Source organism: Rhinatrema bivittatum, chromosome 1, assembly GCF_901001135.1.
Source record: "Rhinatrema bivittatum chromosome 1, aRhiBiv1.1, whole genome shotgun sequence".
NCBI classification, from domain to species: Eukaryota; Metazoa; Chordata; class Amphibia; order Gymnophiona; family Rhinatrematidae; genus Rhinatrema; species Rhinatrema bivittatum.
The window spans coordinates 115,104,670-115,126,168 of record NC_042615.1 but is presented as its reverse complement, the minus strand read 5'-3'; the positions used below and the strand labels follow the sequence as shown (position 1 = coordinate 115,126,168).

General features: G+C 44.7%; 1 protein-coding gene across 3 annotated transcripts in view; it reads left to right on the top strand.

The window, feature by feature from the left end:
- The window catches only part of CENPU (centromere protein U), a 96,982-nt gene extending 77,788 nt beyond the window's left edge, over positions 1-19,194 (top strand). For all 3 annotated transcript variants that reach the window (XM_029585474.1, XM_029585400.1, XM_029585332.1), the window contains exons 11-12: positions 10-166; positions 17,624-19,194. In XM_029585474.1, coding sequence (XP_029441334.1) covers positions 10-166; positions 17,624-17,767 — 301 coding nt within the window. In that variant the 3' untranslated portion in view covers positions 17,768-19,194. The remainder of the gene's footprint in view (positions 1-9; positions 167-17,623) is intronic.
- Positions 19,195-21,499: the final 2,305 nt, after the last annotated feature.

Genomic DNA, 21,499 nt, shown 5'->3' with positions numbered 1-21,499 from the left:
CTTTTCTAGGACTGAGTCGAAGCAGAAGCAGCTGCAAAGAGAATATGACACCTTAGAAGAGAACATGTCATCCTTAAGGAATGCAAAACAGTACTTACATGATTTGCAGGAACTGAAGAGAGATTATTTAGACTACAGGAAACACAACTCAGAAGAAAAAGAAACAGTAACTATAAAATATAAATGTTTTATATTGGCCATTAACCCCCACCTACTGATTAAAGCACACTTCTACTATATGTAGCACCTGTTAGTCACACACACTTTACGACTGTCAGTCAGACTTCAGATACCTAGAGTACATTACACTGGAGTAGCTGGCCACGTGTACCACAAGAGAGAAAGGAGTCACAACATTTGTACTTGAATGTAATTAGCCAAAGTACAGTAAGTAAAGTGATGCCAAAGTCACAGAGAGTCCATGGCAGAGCTAAGATTAAATCCCTTGCATATTTCTTTCTGAGTCCAGTGCTACATTCAGGATTGGCTCTAGGACAAATGCCTCCCTGGGCACACACACACACACACACACACACACACACACACACACACCTTGCTATTATCACATTCAGACATTCCCCCTTTCCTCCAGGCAGAGAGAGAGTGCTGGGGGTGGGTGGTCCATCAAGCCCAGCATCCTGTTTCCAACAGAGACCAAACCAGGCCACAAGAACCTGGCAATTACCCAGACACCAAGAAGATCCCATGCTACTGATGCAATTAATAGCAGTGGATATATCCTAAGTAAACTGGATTAATAGCAGTTAATGGACTTCTCCTCCAAGAACTTATCCAAACCTTTTTAGAACCCAGCTACACTAACTGCACTAACCACATCCTCTGACAACAAATTCCAGAGCTTAATTGGGCGTTGAGTGAAAAAGAATTTTCTCCGATTAGACTTAAATGTGCTACTTGCTAACCTAATGGAATGCCCCCTAGTCCTTCTATTATCCGAAAGTATAAATAACTGATTCACATCTACTAGTTCAAGACCTTTCATGATCTTCAAGACCTTTATCATATCCCCCCTCGGCCGTCTCTTCTCCAAGCTGAACAGCCCTAACCTCTTTATTTATTTATTTATTTATTTATTTATTTATTTTCTAGCGTGTAGCAGAAGGACTCAGGACCAGTGGGTATAGTGTACTCCTGACAGCAGTTAGCGACTGATCAGATTTCAATCTGACGTCAGCCCTAGTACATATACCCCTGCAAGAAGTGCAGCTCTTCAGTATTTTCCGTCGCACAGCGTTAGAGTAATTTTACCAAAGAAAACCAAATTAAGAAGAAATCTTACCTCTAAAGACGAGCCCCGCTCTCCTGCAGTGACACCCTGTAGGTCCCTCCTCCAGTTGAGAATTCCCGAGGTGATTTTCACGATCCCTCTGAGGTAAGCCTCGGTCCGGCGGCCGACTCTCGGTAGGGACCTAGCCCCCGACATCGGGTGAGGCTGAGAGGCAGCGGGTGCAACCTCGAGCGTAGCGGTGAAGATATTTTCCCTCTCCCCCCGCAGTCGGAGACCTCCCGGAACGAGACCGGGAAGCGCCGAGACAAGGTAAGGTAGAAATCATTTTAAAGTCTCCGGTCTCCGAAGCTTAAGGAGATGCACAGGTCACCAGCCAGGACCAGTGCCACCGGGTTGATCTGCCCTAGCAGGGCTAGACCCCAGTCAGATCCGAGGGTCCTCCCACGTGGAGACCCTCCGAGGTGGTTGCCATATTGTCCGCGTGGTCGCCGTCACCATCTTGCTCTGTTTGCCGCCCTGTCTGCCGTTCCAATCCGTGCGCACAGAGACAAGCTGTGCGCACAAATACAACGTCATGCGCCCAAGCACCGTGCGCACAAGTGACGTGCATAGCCACGCACTTACTGTGCCAGGCGCATAATTTCGACCTGTGCGTACAATAGCGCGCATATCTCCCTGAGAGTGCACCCAACCTATGCGCACAACTTCGCACACTGGAGCGCACAACTGTATTTTACGCGCACAACCCATGGCACCACCGGAAAAGAAACTCAAGGCTCAGGGCCTTTGTCCAGCATGCCACATTAGAGCCGCACAGCAAGAGGAGGCCACTGCCCTGTGTATACAGTGCGAAGAGGCCCTAGGGGATCCAACTCATGGCCCTCCCCAGCCGGTACTGGGCTGCAGCCTCTCGAGCAGTACGCTGGACCTAGCTTTGCACAGCTGGACCCCCCTCAAACAGGGTTCCCCAGGGACACTACTATCCTGGTGGAGGTAGGAGCAGCACTCAAGGATGCTCAAGATAGACATCTGCAATCTATCGTCAAACAGTCCTTTGACGTGTCCGCTATGTCTTTACAGATTGCAGCCTGCTATGCCATGGTGACACACGCCTGCTTAGCACAGACCAGGAACAACACTCCTGGGGAGGCCCTGGAACCAGCTGTATCATTCCTCGCAGACGCCGCTTCGGATCTGGTACGCACAGCAGCTAAAGGAGTGTTATCCGCCGTGGCAGCCAGAAGACAAATCTGGCTCTGAAACTGGTAGGCTGACGCATCCTCCAAAACGAGACTCACAAGGATGCCTTTCAAGGGAACACTCCTGTTCAGAAGCAAACTAGCCAACAAATGGGGCGAGTCCCCACTGCCGCGGCTACCGGACTTCAGGAATAGGAGAAACCAGCGATCCTTCCCCCAAACCTCCAGGGGCAGATGATCACAGCACTTCAACCCATATAGAAGCACATATCAAGCGGCCCGCCCCGCAGGCCGGAACCAGTCCTTTCGGAACAAGCACAACAAAAGGGGAGCCAGCTCGGGCTCAGGCCCCAGCCGCACCCCACAATGAAAATCAGCCGACCCGTCCAAAGGAAGAAGCCATAGGGGGCAGACTTGCCCTATTCTACCAAATATGGGTCGAGATAACTTCGGACAAGTGGGTCCTATCCATCATTCGAGAGGGATATTACCTGGATTTCCACCACCTCCCTCCGGACAAGTTTGTGGAATCTCCCTGCCACGACCCTTCCGAGAGGATGGCAGTGGAAGCTACACTGACCAGATTGCTAGCCCTAGAGGCTATAACACCGGTGCCTCCACAACAAATAAATACTGGACATTATTCCATCTATTTTATCGTCCCCAAGAAAGAAGGAACGTTCAGACCCATCCTGGACCTCAAGGCGGTCAACCGTCACCTGAAGATTCCTCACTTCCGCATGGAAACCCTATGCTTGGTAATAAAGGCGATACAACCGGGAGAGTTCTTTACATCCCTGGATCTGTCGGAAGCCTACCTACACATTCCGATCCATCAAGAGCATCAGCGTTTTCTACGCTTCTCGATCCTGGACGGTCACTACCAGTTCTGGGCACTACCTTTCGGGTTAGCCACTGCACCCCGGACATTCACCAAAATCATAGTGGTGGTGGCAGCAACACTGAGGAAGGAAGGAATCCGCGTACACCCTTATCTAGACGATTGGCTGATCAGAGCGAAATCCCCAGAGGAAAGCCACCAGGCAACCAACAGAGTCAAAATTCTACTGGAGAGCCTCGGGTGGGTGGTCAACACAAAAAAGAGCTGCGTGCAGCCTTCCCAATCTCTAGAATACTTGGGAGTCTGGTTCGACACCAAACAAGACAAGGTCATCCTGACACCAACAAGGAGATCAAAACTGATGACCCAGTTATGAACCCTGTTGAGCGAACTTCGCCCCACAGCATGGGATTATCTACAAGTCCTTGGCCTCATGGCATCCACACTGGAAGTAGTGCCATGGGCACGAGCTCACATGAGACCCCCTACAATGCTCACTACTATTACGATGGAATCCACTGTCCCAGAACTACACAGTACGTCTTCAGCTCCTGGACAGAGTTCGGGCCCAACTACAATTGTGGCTACCAGAAGCCCATCTGAGCCAGGGAATAAGACTATTCTCACCAACCTGGATCCTACTCACCACGGATGCCAGCCTACGAGGATGGGGAGCACACTGCCAGGAGCTAACCGCCCAAGGGCAATGGAACGAAGAAGAGTTGGGATGGAACATCAATCACCTAGAAGCCCGGGCAGTCGGACTAGCCTGCCTAAGGTTCGTTCACAGACTCCGAGACAAAGCGGTCAGAGTAATGTCGGACAATGCCACAACAGTGGCCTACATCAACCATCAGGAAGGAACCAAAGCCAACAGGTGTCTCTGGAAATAGACCTCCTAATGTAATGGGCGGAAGTGAACCTTCAAGAGATCTCGGCCGTCCACAACGTGGGGAAAGACAACGTCGCTTCGGATTACCTCTGCAGAGAAAGTCTAGATCCAGGAGAATGGAGGCTGTCAACCACAGCTTTCCAATTGATAGTAAACCGTTGGGGAACACCAACCATGGACCTCCTGGCAAACCGGTCCAACGCCCAAGTACCCAGTTTCTTCAGCCGCAGGCGGGAATACCAGTCCAGTCTTGCAAGGTCCTCCTGAAATGTATCACAATCCGCTTGTGATTTACCTGCTCTGAATAATTTTGTATTGTCCGCAAATTTGATAACCTCACTCATCGTATTCCTTTCCAGATCATTTATATATATATTGAAAAGTACCGGTCCAAGAACAGATCCCTGAGGCACTCCACTGTTTACCCTTTTCCACTGAGAAAATTGTCCTTTTAATCCTACTCTCTGTTTCCTGTCTTTTAACCAGTTTGTAATCCACGAAAGGACATCGCCTTTCGTGGATGGCGTTTGACAAAGTCGCCTCTCATGAGGGACTTTGTCAAACGCCTTCTGAAAATCCAAATACACTACATCTACCGGTTCACCTTTATCCACATGTGGGTTATGCACCTCTACCAGCAGATGATAAAAACTGACTTGCTAACGTCATGGACATATAGCCCTGCCCCGACATCAGCCCGCCAGTATTCTCCATTTCCAGCAGATGGTGTATCTGCATCTCCCTACTGGGAATTGCTTTTATTGAGAAAGGAAAGAAGAAGAGAAGATTTCAAAGCAGCGCTTGAGCTCCTGAGGTGACACCACATTTTGGGCCCTCCCTCAGTTGAGCATTTTAAGTCTGGGAGCTGGACAGGTGTAGACTTAAAACAAACAAAAAAAAACAGTTTGTGGATGAGGGTGTGCTTGGTGGTGAAGGCTTATGCCCTTTCTCCCCATAGCTGGTGACCCAATCGTGCTGTCAGCTAGGGAGGGTTGAGCTCAGGTAAAATAAGAGAAAAGAGTAGGGAAGTTTTATCCCCCCCCCCCTTCTTTTTTCTTTACCGGATCTTCTTCCCTCGGCCTTGGTGGCTCTGCATCTTTACCCTCTTTCCCCTCTCACTTCTCTGGGGAGTTAGTATAGAGCGGAGGTGGTTCGGGTTGGCGGATTGAGCAGCCTTTGGCTAGGCCCTGCTCCTCAGGCTCTGTACTGTCAGCCATGTGGTAGGCTGCAGCAGTGATTTTCCCGTGCACAGTTGTGTGCGTGCAGTCTCGCCGTCCAGCGGTGTTCTGATCTAAGCATGCACGTGTGCATATATTTGTATGTATATGTGAGTGCAGGTGTATTTTTTGTGCATACAACCGCAGCCTAGGTTTGGGCGCATAGTTATACGTGGGGGTACTTGTGCATGAACGACTGCAGCCTACGTTTGGACATGTATTTGCACGCGTATGCCTAAACACTGTTGGTGGCTGTGCAGGAGGCTTCCTAGAGCTGAGTGCAGGAAGACTATGGCGCCAGGGGCAAAACAGTCTAAGCGCCTAGCTATCTGAGAGGCTTGCTATATAAGGGCAAGCTATGCCATATAAGCTTTTGCTATGCCTGTGTTAGCGCTGCTTGGATGCTTAAGGTGATTTGGCCACTACGGATTTTGCCGATGTTGAGCCATTCCCTCAGGAGGGGAGGGGAGTGGAGCGGAAGGCGACAAGTCGGATGTGTGTCGTTCCCCCCGCCCCCTTGTTCCTGATGACAGAGTCATCTCCGGCAGAAAGCTCAGAGAGTGTCAGGTTTGGGCCTGTGGGCTCCTAGTTTGGATCCTTTTCCTGGGTGGAATATTTCCAGAACCTGCAGACTTTTTTACAGGGATGCCTAGCGGAGGTGACGCATCCTGTCCTTGGGACTCCTACTATTCAGCCACTGCAGGCAAGCGCCGCAGGGAAGAGGTTCAGGGAAATTTGGATCATGATACATTGGATGACTCCGGTATAGATTTGGGTTTCTCCTCTTTGGAAGAGGGGGAAATTCCACCTGATTTGGAACCGCATCGGACTCTGCTCTGTTTTTTTCACAAAGATGAATTGCCAAGTCTATTGAAGATGCTTGGTGTGAATGGGGGTGTCGCTGCAGGCTTGCAAAATAAAGATCCCATATTAGTCACATTACACAAAGCATCCTGTTTCTTTCCTCCTTCTTGATCCAATTCAATAGTTGATTGACCTTAAATGGCGTGCCTGGGAGACAAATTTTAAAGGGGGGGGCTCCACTTTAATGGGTTTGTACCCCTTGGATCGAAGGCTAGGGATTAGTTGTGATTCTCAAAGGTTGGATGCCTTGGATGCGCTGTTACCAAGGGACCACCATTCCAGTGGAAGGGAGGGGCAGCTCTAAAAGATGCTCAGGATAGGAGGATTGAGGCTATCCTTAAGCAGGCCTTTGAGGCCATGGCAATGAATTTTCAGATTGCTTCTTATTGTTGCCTGGTGGCTTGGGCTGGTTTGCATCTCTCTCAGGAGAAGCAAGGAGTGGCATCTGATGGCGGATTGACAGGTGCCACATTCTTAGCCGATGCAGGCTGTGACATGGTGCAGAAGGCTGCTAGAGGGGTGGCTTCCATGATAGCAGCTAGGCATTAGTTGTGGCTGCAAAATTTAGTCGACAAATTTTCAAGGAAAAATGATTTTACAATGGGCTCAGGTAGGATAAGATCTGTGACCCACAGACACCTGTTATTGACAGCTGTGCAGCCCACACGTCTACCCCCCCCCCCCCCCCCACACACTCACACAGGGCATTAAGGAACTCAAAAAACAACAGGATTACAGTGGGCTCTGGTAGAATTAGACCTGTGATGCGGAGACACATGCTATATCAAGTGACATAAGTACAAAACGCCTTCTCTGTATTAAATACCGAAGAAGTTCTTGAGAAAGAAATTGAAGTGCTATCTGAAAAGAAAGAAGAAACTCAATGCATTAAGAAATTCCATAATACAATCAGTAACCAAAAGAAAAAGCTCACTATGCTGGATGACTGTCATCAGAGGCACTAATCTGGGAACTCTCAGCAAGGGAAACACTACAGTTAAAAGCCTCCCAGGATTATCGGCCAGCAGAAATGCTATTCAAATAGTCAGTGACAGTAGGACATTAGAATGTCATCCCCCAAATACAAATACAAATAAAAAAGGGCAAAGTGGATAATAAAAGTCAGCTAAATAAGTCACAGAGAGAGTCCAAGAAAAGCATTAACCTGAATCAAAATAGCTGGAACGCTAAGAGCACAAATGCTCGTAGTTTGGGCAATAGAATCCCAGACCTGCAAGCTCTAATGGTGGAGGCAGACTTGGACATTGTTGCTGACACAGAGACGTGGTTCACAGATTCACAAGATTGGGATACTACTATACCGGGATATAACTTATTAAGGAAGGACAGAGTTGACAGAGAAGGGGGAGGAGTGGCTCTTTATGTCAAAAACAATATCCAAGCATCTGAGCTGCAGGGTAAATGGGGCAAAGAAGAAGCTTTATGGACCGTCCTAAAAAAAAGATGATGAGGCATCCGTTTTTATTGGCATGGTTTACAGGCCTCCAAATCAAATGGAAGTACTAGACAGAGATCTGATTGAAGACATCCAAAAGATGAATAAGAAGGGAGAAGTGGTGATTGTTGGAGATTTTATTCTACCGGATGTAAACTGGAGAATCCCTTCTGCGGAATCTAACAGCAGTAGAGAGATAGTGGATGCCCTGCAACTGGCTCTGTTCAAACAAATGGCAATGGAGCCTACGAGGGAGGGAGCTATACTTGATTTAGTGCTCACTAATAGAGATAATGTCCTGGTGGGTGCCCACCTCAGCACTAGTGATCATCAAACGATATGGTTTCATATCAAAAATACATTACGGAGAAGTCGCACAAAGACCAGAGTTTTGTGTTTCAAAAACATGGACTTTGTTGAAATGGGGAAGTACCTGTAGAAAGAACTAGAAGGATGGGAGAAAACGAGAGATGTGGAACAACAATGGACCAAACTAAAAGGAGCAATTACTGAAGCGACTAATATACATGTAAGAAAAGCAAGAAAAGAATGAAACCTATCTGGTTCCCAAAGGAGATGGCTGATAAAATAAAAGATAAAAGAACAGTGTTTAAGAAATATAAAAGATCCCAAAGGGGGGAGGATCACAAGGAAGAATATCTGATAAAACTGAGGGAGACAAAGAAAGTAATCAAGAAAGCGAAAAGTCAAGCGGAAGAAAGTATTGCCAAAGAGGTAAAGCGAGGTGACAAAACTTTTTTCAGATACATCAGTGAAAGGAGAAAAGTCCAAAGTGGTATAGTGAAATTGAAAGGTGAAAAGGATCAATGGGTGGAGACAGATGAAGAAATGGCAGAAATATTAAATGAATACTTCAGTTCGGTGTTCACTAAAGAAGACCCCGGAGAAGGACCATCGCTAGTTAACAACAAACTGGAGGGCAGTGGAATAGATGAAACTCCGTTTACAGAAGAGAATGTATGGGAAGAGCTAGGAAAACTGAAAATGGACAAAGCCATGGGGCCTGATGAGGTTCATCCCAGGATACTGAGGGATCTCAGAGATGTGCTGGCGGCTCCGCTGCGTGACCTGTTCAAAAGATCCCTGGAAACGGGAATGGTGCCCAGTGATTGGAGAAGAGTGGGAGCAGAGAGGAGGCTGGTAACTACAGGCTGGTTATTCTCACCTCGGTGGTGGGAAAAGTATTGGAGTTGCTGCTGAAGGAAAGAATAGTGAACTATCTACAAGCAGCAGAATTGCTGGACCAGAGGCAGCATGGTTTCACCAAGGGAAGATCCTGTCAGACGAATCTGATAGACTTTTTTGATTGGGTGACTAAGGAATTGAATCAAGGAAGAGCACTTGATGTCATCTACTTGGATTTTAGCAAAGCTTTTGATACGGTCCCACACAAGAGGCTTGTGAATAAAATGAGAAGCTTGGGAGTGAGTGCCAAGGTGGCATGGATAGCAAACTAGTTGAAGGACAGAAGACAATGTGTGATGGTAAATGGAGCTTACTCAGAAGAGAGAGCAGTGATGAGTGGAGTGCCGCAAGGGTCGGTGTTGGGACCAGTCCTGTTCAATATCTTCATGAGTGACATCGCGGACGGGATAGAAGGTAAGGATTGTCTATTTGGGGATGATACTAAGATCTGTAACAGAGTGGACACGCCGAAAGGAGTGGAGAGAATGAGACGGGATTTAAGGAAGCTGGAAGACTGGTCAAAGATATGGCAGCTGAGATTCAATGCCAAGAAGTGCAGAATCATGCATAAGGGGTGTGAAAATCCGAAAAATGTATTTGATGGGGGGTGAAGTGCTGATGTTCACAGAACAGGAGAGAGACCTTGGGGTGATAGAGTCTAATGATCTGAAGTCGGCGAAACAATGTGACAAGGCGATAGCTAAAGCCAGAAGAATGTTGGGCTGCATAGAGAGAGGAATATCGAGTAAGAAAAGGGAAGTGATTATCCCCTTGTACAGGTCCTTGGTGAGGCCTCACCTGGAGTACTGTGCTCAGTTCTGGAGACCGTATCTCCGAAGGGACAGAGACAGGATGGAGGCGGTCCAGAGAAAGGCAACCAAAAAGGTGGAGGGTCTTCATCGAATGACTTATGAGGAGAGATTGAAGAATCTAAATATGTATACCCTGGAGGAAAGGAGGAACAGGGGTGATATGATTCAGACTTTCAGATGCTTGAAAGGTTTTAGTGATCCAAAGTCAACGACAAATCTTTTCCGTTGGAAAAAACTCAATAGAACCAGGGGTCACCATTTAAAACTCCAGGGAGGAAGACTCAGAACCAATGTCAGGAAGTATTTCTTCACAGAGAGGGTTATGGATGCCTGGAACGCCCTTCCGGAGGAAGTGGTGAGGACCAAAGTTGTGAAGGATTTCAAAGGGGCATGGGATAAACACTGGATCCATAAAGTCTTGAGGATGTGAATGAAGAGTAGAGGCATGGGGGTGGCTTGCGAGAATGACGGCTACTACCTGATGATTAATAACCTTATTCAATAAACATACATACGGTTAATGCGACTCCAACATTGCTCTATGCTTCAACGGCAAGAGGAAATGTAGGAAAAAGGATTTGCATTCACAAATAAGCGTGGGAGTAGCTTGCTTGTTACGGCGGTTACTACCTCAAACCAAATTAGCCTGCTACTTCACTTTCAATATAGAAACATAGAAATGACGGCAGAAGAAGACCAAATGGCCCATCCAGTCTGCCCAGCAAGCTTCACTCATTTTTTCTCTCATACTTATCTGTTTCTCTTAGCTCTTGGTTCTATTTCCCTTCCACCCCCACCATTAATGTAGAGAGCGGTGATGGAGCTGCATCCAAGTGAAATATGTAGCTTGATTAGTTAGAGGTAGTAGGGGTAGTAACCGCCGCAGTAAGCAAGCTACACCCATGCTTATTTGTTTTTACCCAGATTATGTTATACAGCCCTTATTGGTTGTTTATCTTCACCCCTGCCGTTGAAGCAGGGAGCTATGCTGGATATGCATCGAAAGTGAAGTATCAGGCACATTTGGTTTGGGGTAGTAACCGCCGTAACAAGCCAGCTACTCCCCGCTTTGTGAGTTTGAATCCTTTTTTCTTCTCCCCTGCCGTTGAAGTTATGCTGGATATGCGTGAAGTATCAGTTTTTCTTTTCCCCTGCCGTTGAAGCAGAGAGCTATGCTGGAAATTCGTGATGTATCAGTCTTTCTCCCATGCCGTTGAAGCAGAGAGCCATGCTGGATATGCATCGAGAGTGAAGTATCAGGTACATTTGGTTTGGGGTAGTAACCGCCGTAACAAGCCAGCTACTCCCCGCTTTGTGAGTGCGAACCCTTTTTTCTTCTCCCCTGCCGTTGAAGCAGAGAGCTCTGCTGGATGTGTGAAGTAACAGTTTTTCTTCTCCCCTGCCGTTGAAGCAGAGAACTATGCTGGATATGCATTGAAAGTGAAGTATAAGAATGGAGTGATCAAGCTAGTTGAAAGGCATCATGAATAGAGGAAGGTGGAGGTAGTAATTTGGTTATTTGGTTTGGGGTAGTAACCGCCGTAACAAGCCAGCTACTCCCGTCTTTGTAAGTGCAAATCCTTTTTTCCACAATTCCTCTTGCTGTTGAAGCTTAGAGTGATGTTGGAGTCACAGTAACCATGTGTATGTTTATTGAATAAGGGTATTGTCTCCAGGCAGTAGCCATCATTCTGGCGAGTCACCTACTCTTCATTGGCAGCCTCTTGACTTTATGGATCCACAGTGTTTATCCCACGCCCCTTTGAAGTCCTTCACAGTTCTGGTCTTCACCACTTCCTCCGGAAGGGCATTCCAGGCATCCACCAACCCTCTCCGTGAAGAAATACTTCCTGACATTGGTTCTGAATCTTCCTCCCTGGAGCTTCAAATTGTGACCCCTGGTTCTGCTGATTTTTTTCTTATGGTAAAGGTTTGTCGTTGCCTTTGGATCATTAAAACCTTTCAAGTATCTGAAAGTCTGTATCATATCACCTCTGCTCCTCCTTTCCTCCAGGGTGTACATATTCAGATTCTTCAATCTCTCCTCGTACGTCATCCGATGAAGATCCTCCACCTTCCTGGTCGCCCTTCTCTGTACCGCTTCCATCTTGTCTTTGTCTTTTTGTAGATACGGTCTCCAGAACTGAACACAGTACTCCAGGTGAGGCCTCACCAAGGACCTGTACAAGGGGATAATCACTTCCCTTTTCTTACTCGATATTCCTCTCTCTATGCAGCTCAGCATTCTTCTGGCTTTTGCTATCGCCTTGTCGCATTGTTTCGCAGACTTCATATCATTAGACACTATCACCCCAAGGTCCCTCTCCTGCTCCGTGCACATCAGCCTTTCCCCCCCATCAAATACAGTTCATTCGGATTTCCACTCCCCATATGCATGACTTTGCACTTCTTGGCATTGAATCTCAGCTGCCATATCTTCGACCACTCTTCCAGTTTCCTTAGATCCCGTCTCATTCTCTCCACTCCTTCTGGCGTGACCACTCTGTTGCAGATCTTAGTGTCATCCGCAAAAAGACAAACCTTACCTTCTATCCCGTCCGCAATGTCACTCACAGCAGCTCTCTGCTTCAATGGCAAGGGGGAATGAAGAAAAGAGGATCTATATTCAGACAACAACCAACAAGGACTAAATTGCACAGGCTGGGTAAACAAATAAGCGTGGGAGTAGCTTGCTTGTTACAGCGGTTACTAACCTGAACCAATCAAGCCTGATACTTCACTTTGAATACATATACAGCGCAGCTCACTGCTTCATCGGCAGGGGGGAATGAAGAAAAGATTTATATTCAGACAACAAACAACAAGGACTAAATTGTACAGGCTAGGTAAACAAATAAGCGTGGGAGTAGCTTGCTTATTGCGGCGGTTACTACCCCTAAACAATTAGGCTTGATACTTCACTTTGATGCAGCTCCAGCACTGCTCTCTACAACAAAGGCGGGTTTAGAAGGAAATTAGCACCAAAAAGTTACCAACAAGGGCCCTGACCTCAGCGGTCAGAGTAACAGTTAAGTATGAGAAAAATAAGTGTGAAAGCTTGCTGGGCAGACTGGATGGGCCACTTGGTCTTCTTCTGCCATCATTTCTATGTTTCTATTTCTAAGTCCAATCTCATAAGGCTACCTTTTAAGGGTTTCCTTTTTTCAGCAGTGAGTTGGAAAAAATGGTGAATAGCTGAGAGGGATCCAAGATTCCTCATTTACAAGAGGGCATGAAGGCAGCATCACGTCCTTTTGAGATGAAGGACCACTCTAGGGATTCCAGACTGTTTTATCCTTACAGGAGACCATCTACTGAAAGGTCTCGTCCTTATGGAAGACTTTTAATTGTAATCCACCTAGCACAACTGGTCGCTATAGTCAGAATAGAAAATATTTTAAATAAATCTCTGTCCTTTTGGTCTAGAAAGCCTTGTAAAGATACAGGCTCTGGGACTGGAGCACCTTGAACTTCACAATAGTGTGCGGGCTCACTTACTGTTGTCAGAGGTGGATCCAAATTACAATTAACCAGTGGGTCCTAGATGTGAAGGATGGCTGTGCTTTGGCATTTCGCCAAATTACTCTCCATATAACGCTCTATAAAAGAGAGTGGCAGTGGAGACCACATTAAAGAGGTTGTTGGATTTAAAGGCCATGATTCCTGTTCCCAGATTACTGGAAAATACGGACCCTATTCCATTTATTTTGTCATTCCCAAGAAAGAGGAAGGGTCTTTTTGACCTATCCTAGATCTCAAAGGTGTTAATCAATATTTGCGTGTGACTCATTTCCAAATGGAAACTCTACATACCGTAATAATGGCAGTGCAAACAGTGAAATTTCTCATGTCTCTTGACCTGACTGAGGGATATCTCCATATTCCCATTCGCCAGGAACATAGTTTCCTATGCTTTGCCATTTTTGGACGTCATTATCAATTTCAGGCTCTGCCCTTTGGGCTGGTGACTGCACCCAGTACCTTCTCTAAGGTCATGGTGGTGGTAATGGCAGCTCTGCGCAAAGAGGGCATTCTAGTCTATCCATATCTGGATGATTGGTTGATTTGGGCCAAAAGTGCAGAAGAAAGCCTCTTAGTTTCTTGCAAGGTTGATCTCCTTGCTTCAGGAACTAGGCTGGGTGGTGAACTTGGCCAAGAGCAGTTTTTTGTTGGGTCCCACTTTTCGGCCACTGCATAGTGTCTCATTACTGCTGCTCACTTTGAAAACAGTTTTTATCATAGCACTCTGCTCAGCACGATGGGTATTTGAGCGGCAAGCTGTTTTGTGCTGTGAGCTGTTGTTTCTATGAATTAGTCCGGAGGCAGTACAGCTTAGACAGTACCTTCCTTTTTGCTGAAAGTGGTTTTGGAGTTTAATTTGAATCAGATTATTTCCTAGCACCTCACTGGACAGGGATAGAAATGAGCGTGATTATCATCTGTTGCATGCCTTGGCTGTTAGGTGGCATCTGATGCGGTACTTGAAGATGATTAAATCTTTCAGGAAGTCTGATAGTCTTTGCCCTATAGTGGAGGTAAAACAGGGTGAACTGGCGACATGGGCAACTATTGCCCATTGGGAAAAAGAAGTCATCACAGCCGCCTATGTGGATACTGATGTCCCGTTACCTAGACAGGTTAGGATGCATTCCACTAGGGCTCGGGCAGTATTGTGGGTGTATCTTTGGTTGTTGCCTCCTGTCAAAATTTGTTGAGCAGTGTTGTGGTCCTCCTTACACACTTTCTCCAAGCATTACTGCTTGGGCATGCAGACCCAGGAGGATGCGGCCTTTACGAGTGCGGTGTTGATGGGACCTCGGGCAGCCTCTCGCTGTTTTTGGGAGTAGCTTTGGTACATTCCACTTGTGTGGATTGGCCTACCTGAGTGCAGAGGAAGGAGAAATTACTACTTACCTGATAATTTCCTTTCCTTTAAGGAAGGCAGGCCAATCCACAACCTACCCAGGCTGCCTACTTGCTTTTAGTTCATCCCTTAGGTTGGATGATGAAGAGCTCATGTTAATGCTTTTAAGTGAGCTCAGTGTTCTCATTTGGTTGGAATCATGAGTGGTTGTCTAAGTCATGTCATGTATAATCAGTTTGTCCACAGTTTGGCTTTTTCAGAATGGTGGTGGGCTGATATCTGGGTAGGGCTATATGTCCATGTCGTCAGCAAATCAGTTTTACTCTATCTCTATCTGCTGGTAGAAGAGCAGAATGCATTTGTGTGGATTGCCCTGCCTTCTTAGAAAAAAGGAATTATCAGGTAAATAGTAATTTCTCTCTCTCTTCTTCCCACCTTTACCAGTAGCTCTAGGCTCTGTCACACATCTATCTACAACCAAGCTAGCAGCTGGCTAGAACTGAAAGCACTCCTCTTCCCAGGCATGAGCAGCGGAGCAACTGGCAACAAAAATGCCATCTCCTGCAATGTGTGTAGTATATGCTATGCTTCTGTAGTCTCTGTTTCTGGGTCCTGACTGTGCAGGTAAGTAGGAAGCTGCTTGAGGGTGTGTTGACACTGCATTGCTATTGTGCTGTTGGTAGTTAAGTACCTGTGTTGGGGCCTACAACAAATTCAGTTGCTGAGGAATTGCAGAATAAGTTCTGTGTGTCCCACAGCCATGGGATCATATCACCTGGCAGACTGTGCTGGCTTGCAAAAGTTTGGATTTCCACATGGCTCACACACAGTGCTTTTAACATTTTGCAGCGGAGGTAATTCCAGCTCTGCACCAGGTTAGGGGATGCTAGTGCTGCCTGGGGTGTCCTGATGGTGTCTTGGGTGATCACCTTTCCTAAGGCTGGCACTGCTTATATTCTAAGCATTAGACCATTCACTTTCAAATAAAACTGTGGTAAATATTTCTTTAAACAGGAGTTTCCTGAACTTGGATTTAAATACTGATGATCTTTTCACACTTGCCACCTACTAGCTACCACAGCTTTAGTTTTCATTATTTGGCAACTTTATGATGTCTGAGGAACAGTTACCCATAGCTGGAGACAAATCTAGTTTGAACAAAGTTCATAACAGCTTTATTATATACGTTAGCTAATGATAACTTAACGACTGTTTAGCTTCAGTTGGTTTAATTGAACCCCAACACACTTTACCAGCAAAAGTTATTTCAAAAACATATACAGTGTGTACTGGTTATGATGGGACTTTACTAAGTATGCTAAACAAGGAATAAGATTGGATTCTTTCCAGGTTGTGATACCGTTTACTGGCCTAATATTCATCATTACCTATTTTAGGCAATAGACTGATACATTACCTCTTAGCTACTGAGTGATTTCTGCCATTTAGAAAATCAGTCTCTGTGGAATACCAAGATTTGATGTTTGATTTCTTTTCTGGATTTTCTGTGTTTGTCTCAACTGCAGAAGTAGGAAAGCTTTCAGGTGGTGCTTTAATAAAATCTAAGTTTCAATGCATCTAAAATTGAAGATACTTTAAAAACTAATGTGCATCACAAACTATGGCAGGGCTTCCCAAACCTGTCCTAGAAACCCACAGCCACAATGAATATGCATGAGATAAATGTACATGTCATGGAGATTAAGTATTATGCAATTTTCTCATGTATTTTCATTGTGAATATCTTGGCTATAGATAGATTGGAAAGCCCTGAACTACGGTTTGAAAACCCAAACTGCAATGCCAAAAATTTGAATGAAGTTATTTTTATCATGTAATGAAATTTCCACTATTACTGGGACCATAAGGACTTCCCCCACACAGCAATCCATGATATTTGGAAGTCTTACCAGTGTTGCTTTCAACTCAGTCCAATACTTATTCTATAGTAGTAGATAAAATAAAACCTAATCTAAAGCAATTAAATATGTAAAATAAAGTATAACTGGTGCATCGTCATTTTTCCCTTTTTCACAGTTTTAGTTAATACCAGGAATACTCCCATATTTCTAGGAGTAGTAGCATTTTTAAACAGGCATGAGAAATGTCTGAGAACAATGACGTCATTTAAATGATGTTTTTTGAAAGATGTGTGCGCATGCACAAGAAAAGGAAAATAGAATGACATTTCAAATAACACAGCATACAACTTATACAACTTATAAAATGTTGCATATGAGAACTTAATTATCTCAGTCCACAAAAAATAGAACATTTGTATAAAATTGCTATAGTTCATATTGAATTTATAGCATTAGCTCTTGAGTTTTCCAAGAACTATAAACTGCTTTCATATAGAATAGTGTAGTGTATAGTTATGAAGATTGTGATGGAGTCTTAATTGAGGAGCTCTAAAACAAATAAAAACGCTTTATCATACTGCTGATTCAATAAAAAATAATGCTCGGTCCATAATCTTAACAATGTTTTTTTCAACAGAAAGCCACCATCTGTGTTCTATAAAATCATAAAACTGTTTTCATAATTAAACACAAACCTTCTTAATCTACAAACCAGATCCCTACCTTCATCCTTATCACAATATCCAGGAAATGTAATAATTGGGTTGGTATATTCTGTCTCTTTGTAATAGCTGACCCACTTGGGATTGGATAGATCTGCCCTTTGATGTCCATGTGAAATGATCATATGGATTACCAAACTCAATTTCTGCCACCTTGCTAGAAAAATCTCTGCTGTATAAAAGGCAGGGCCGGCAGAACCACTAGGCTTGGGGCTAAGGCGCTGACCATTACAGGGCGCGAGCAGTCCCACATGGCTCACGCCCGCTAATGGTGGTGGTGGCACAACCGGGGGAGGGGGGGAGTGCGGTGTAAGGCAGAAGATGCCTAGGGCGCCTAATCCCCTTGCACCGACCCTGATAAAAGGCTACTTATAGTTAAATTAGTTTTGGTCTAAAATGATTGTCTCAGGATAAATAAATATTTTGTTTTGTTTGACAGTATGGAGTTTCCAGCCTTCCTGCCCTTGTTTTGGAATCACGAACCATTCTGGGAGCTGAAAAACACTTTCACAATATCAACACAAAGCTTCAGCATTTGGTTGACATGGAGAAAGAAGCCGAAAACATGATCCAGAACATTTAAACAAATGTCAATAACTTATTGAGAGACTTTAAGCAAAGCTGACCTAAATGTTTGATCTTACATTCTTAGATTATACTATTATTAAATAACCGCAATACTTTTTGTAAGTTATGTTTGCAGTAGAGCACATCAAGCTACTCAAATGCTGTGTATGGCAATGGCTTGGCGTAAGCAGGATGGAACATCAAAGAGGAAATCTGGACAAGATTTCAGTTCTTGGACATCTTCAGAGGATTAACTGGTTGGGAGTATTCCAGGTCAAGGTTGGGAACCACTGGTCTATAGTATTCAGAGGGCTTGACTGTGCTAACTTCTGAGCTTCCCCAATATCATTTCTGTGCAGAGAGAGAAAAAAAATAGCATTAGCCAAATGTTTTTTTGGGGGTTTTTTTTTTGCAATTTTCTGTTTGTTCAACTTTTTCAGTATTCACAAAAAGTAAACATTATACAATGCGTAGATGTGAACATCAGATATCAAAGAAATTATTATTAATTCAAAAATATCACAAATTAGTCCCTTCTCTACTATTCCAAGAAATCCTTGGGTGGAGTTTCAACAAGCAGTTATTTAAGAAAGAAAAAAAACCACAATCTTAAATTTAACAGGAACGTTGCATGAATGTAGCAAAACTTTATTCTGTTACGATATCACTATGGGATTACGGGGTTAACTGGTTCCAGAAATTTTTGCAAATCATTAGGATCAAGAAAAATATATTTTGCATTCAAACATTTTATAACACATTTCGAGGGATACCTAAGACTAAAACTAGCCCCTCTAGCCACAGCTTCAGGTCTTAGTGATAGAAACTTCTTCTTTCGTCTTTCCTGTGTATTACGAGAAATGTCCGGGTACACCCATATTTTTTTCCCATAAAAAAGCTCTAAGCGGTTTCTCATAAATCTTTTCATGATCATTTCCCTGTCTGAAGCAAACGTACAGGATAGAAATAATGTCATCCTCTTTTGAATCTCTATATCCACAGAGAGTTCTAATATTTGGGTCAAATTCAGTTGTTGCACATTATTTCCTTCTTGTTCCGAAATAGCTTTTTCTTTTACTCCTTTTTCTGGCAGATAGTAAACTCTAGCGAGAACAGGAAGTCCCTCTGCTGGTATTTTCAAAATTCTTGTCATATATTCTTTTAACATCTCATATGCAGATATTATTTCTTTTATATAAGGAAAGTTTTTAGTATTTGAAGATTCAGATACTTAGTTTGGTTTTCCATATTTTCAATTCTTTTCAGATTTAAATCTTCCACTCTCAAAATTTCTAACTGAGTAGTCTCCAATTTTTCAATACATGATTCCATCTGGTTTATTTTTGATGATTGCTTGTTATTTTCTTGCTCCAAATTCAAGAATCTGCTGTTGGATTCAATTGTTATTTTGGCCAAACTAAATAAAACATTTTCAAGACCTTTTATTGCGTGCCATAGTGAGTCTATTGTTATAGTCTTTGGCTTCTCCATAGGAAAAAACATTTTCTGGGCCAGCTGCTCCCCTCCAACAGTGTTCCCTCTCACCACCTCCTCAATAGCCCGCCTCTTCTTCTCCTCACTGCTCCTGGGTAAGTCACTCATTTTTTAAATATTCAGGAAAGCACCTTCAAAAGAAAAGTTTATCCCTTGAGGACTTACCCCTGCAGTGTCGGCTTCAGTTGGTTTCAGAGGTGGGGGGGGTCACCGGAGCGCCGGGACTCAATGTGATCTCGTCGGCTAGCAAGCCCGGCATCCGCCCTATGTCGAGACTAGCAGCGGCCGCCTTCACCGGCTTTTCTTTTGCTACCGTGGTAGCAAAGAATGTTTCAATCCTCGTCTGGCCATCCTCGGACACCAGAGATGATGAGGCGGTTAATTCCATGAGTTTGGCCTTTCTTTTAGAGTGCGGCATTGGTAAAAGAATTTTTTTTCCCAAGAATGCGAGGAGAGACCAACTTCACTATCGTTTCATGCGGTAGCCATGTTAGGTCTCCTCCCATGCTCTCAGCCAAATGTTTTTAGGTAATCGATTTTTCTGAGCTTGAACACAATTTCAGAAATACACTATATTAAAATTGTGTGTCAAGTAAAGCAGAGTTGCTTACTGTAACAGGTATTCTCAGAGGACAATAGGATGTCAGTCCTCACACAGGGGTGACATCGGATGGAACGTTTCTAGAACTTTAACTGAGCCTCATTGAGCATGTTCATGCATGCAATATACCACATGTTCACTCAGGGTCCTGTTAAGGCTTAATATAGAAGTTAAGAGAATAAAATAATAAAGGAGAAAACCCACATAATGGAAACCCAACTCTGTGGGGGTGGTGGGCAGGTTTTGTGAGGACTGTCATTCAGAGAACATCTGTTACAGGGAAGCAACTCTGCTTTCTTTGAGGAGAAGCAGGATGGTAGTTTTCACACATGGGTGAATCCTTTGCTAAACATATAAGGGGACCAACAGAACACCACACTAAGTGCCAATGGGCACAACTAGTTTTCTAGAAGGGCAGTCTGAACAAAAACAATGGGCCCTAGGCAGGTACAGAGTTGGGTTCTACACTGCAAACAAGTGCTGAAGGACAGACTGGCCAAACCTGCTGTTCTGTTACCCATTCCTATCCAAACAATAATGCGATGTGAATGTGTGGGGTGAACTCCAAATCACAGCTCTGCAGATCTCCTCCATGGGAACTGCTTGTAAGTGGGTCATGGTTCGAACAAAGTGAGCCTTGACATGACCCCAAGATGCAGACCCAACTGGGCATAACAGAAGGAGATATAATTTTCTAGCCAATTGTAAAGCGTCTGCTTGGCAATGGCTATCCACGACCTGTTCTGATCAAAAGAAACAAAAAGTTAGGTGGACTATCTATGGGCTTCTGGCCAGATAGAAGGCTAAGGCTCTTTTGCAGTCCAAACCGTGCAGGGCTTGTTCGCCTTGGTGTGAATGGGGCCTGGGAAAAAATACTGGCAGGACACTGGACTGGTAAAGATGGAAGTCTGACACCACAAGGAACTTAGGGTGCAAATGTATGACCAACCCATCATGAAAAAACTTAGTGTAAGGTAGATAAGTCACTAAGGCCCGGATCTCGCTGACCCTGCATGTTGAAGTAACTGTGGTCAAAAATATGACCTTCCAGGTCAGCTACTTCAGGTGACAGGAACGCAATGACTCAAAGGGAGCTTTTATCAGCTGAGATAACACCATGTTGAGGTTCCAAGACATAGGGGGAGGCCTTAGGAGAGGCTTCAGTTAAAGCAGGCCCCACCTACAAAGTACAACTATAAACTGTACACAGATGGGCATACCATCTACACCACGGTGATAGGCGCCAACCGCACTGAGATGAACTCTAACAAAGTTGGTCTTCAAACCAGCTTCCGAAAGATGTAGAAAATAGTCCAGCAGTTTTTGTGTACAGCAGGAAAAAAGGATCTAGGGCCTTCTGCTCACACCACACAGAAAATCTCCAGTCCATAGGACTTTCTAGTAGAAGGCTTTCTGGAAGCCTGAGACACGTCGTCTGAGAGATCATATGGTTGCAATATTAACCTCTCAACATCCAGGCTGTGAGCAACAGGGCCTGTAGGTTGGGATGGCGCAACCTGCCTCAATCAAGGGTGATGAGATCTGGAGAAGTCCCCAGCCTGATTGGTTTCTGGGTGGACATCTCCCTGAGGAATGGAAACCAGACCTGTCTCGGCCTCTACTTTACAGCCATTACAGTTATTGTTAAATGCT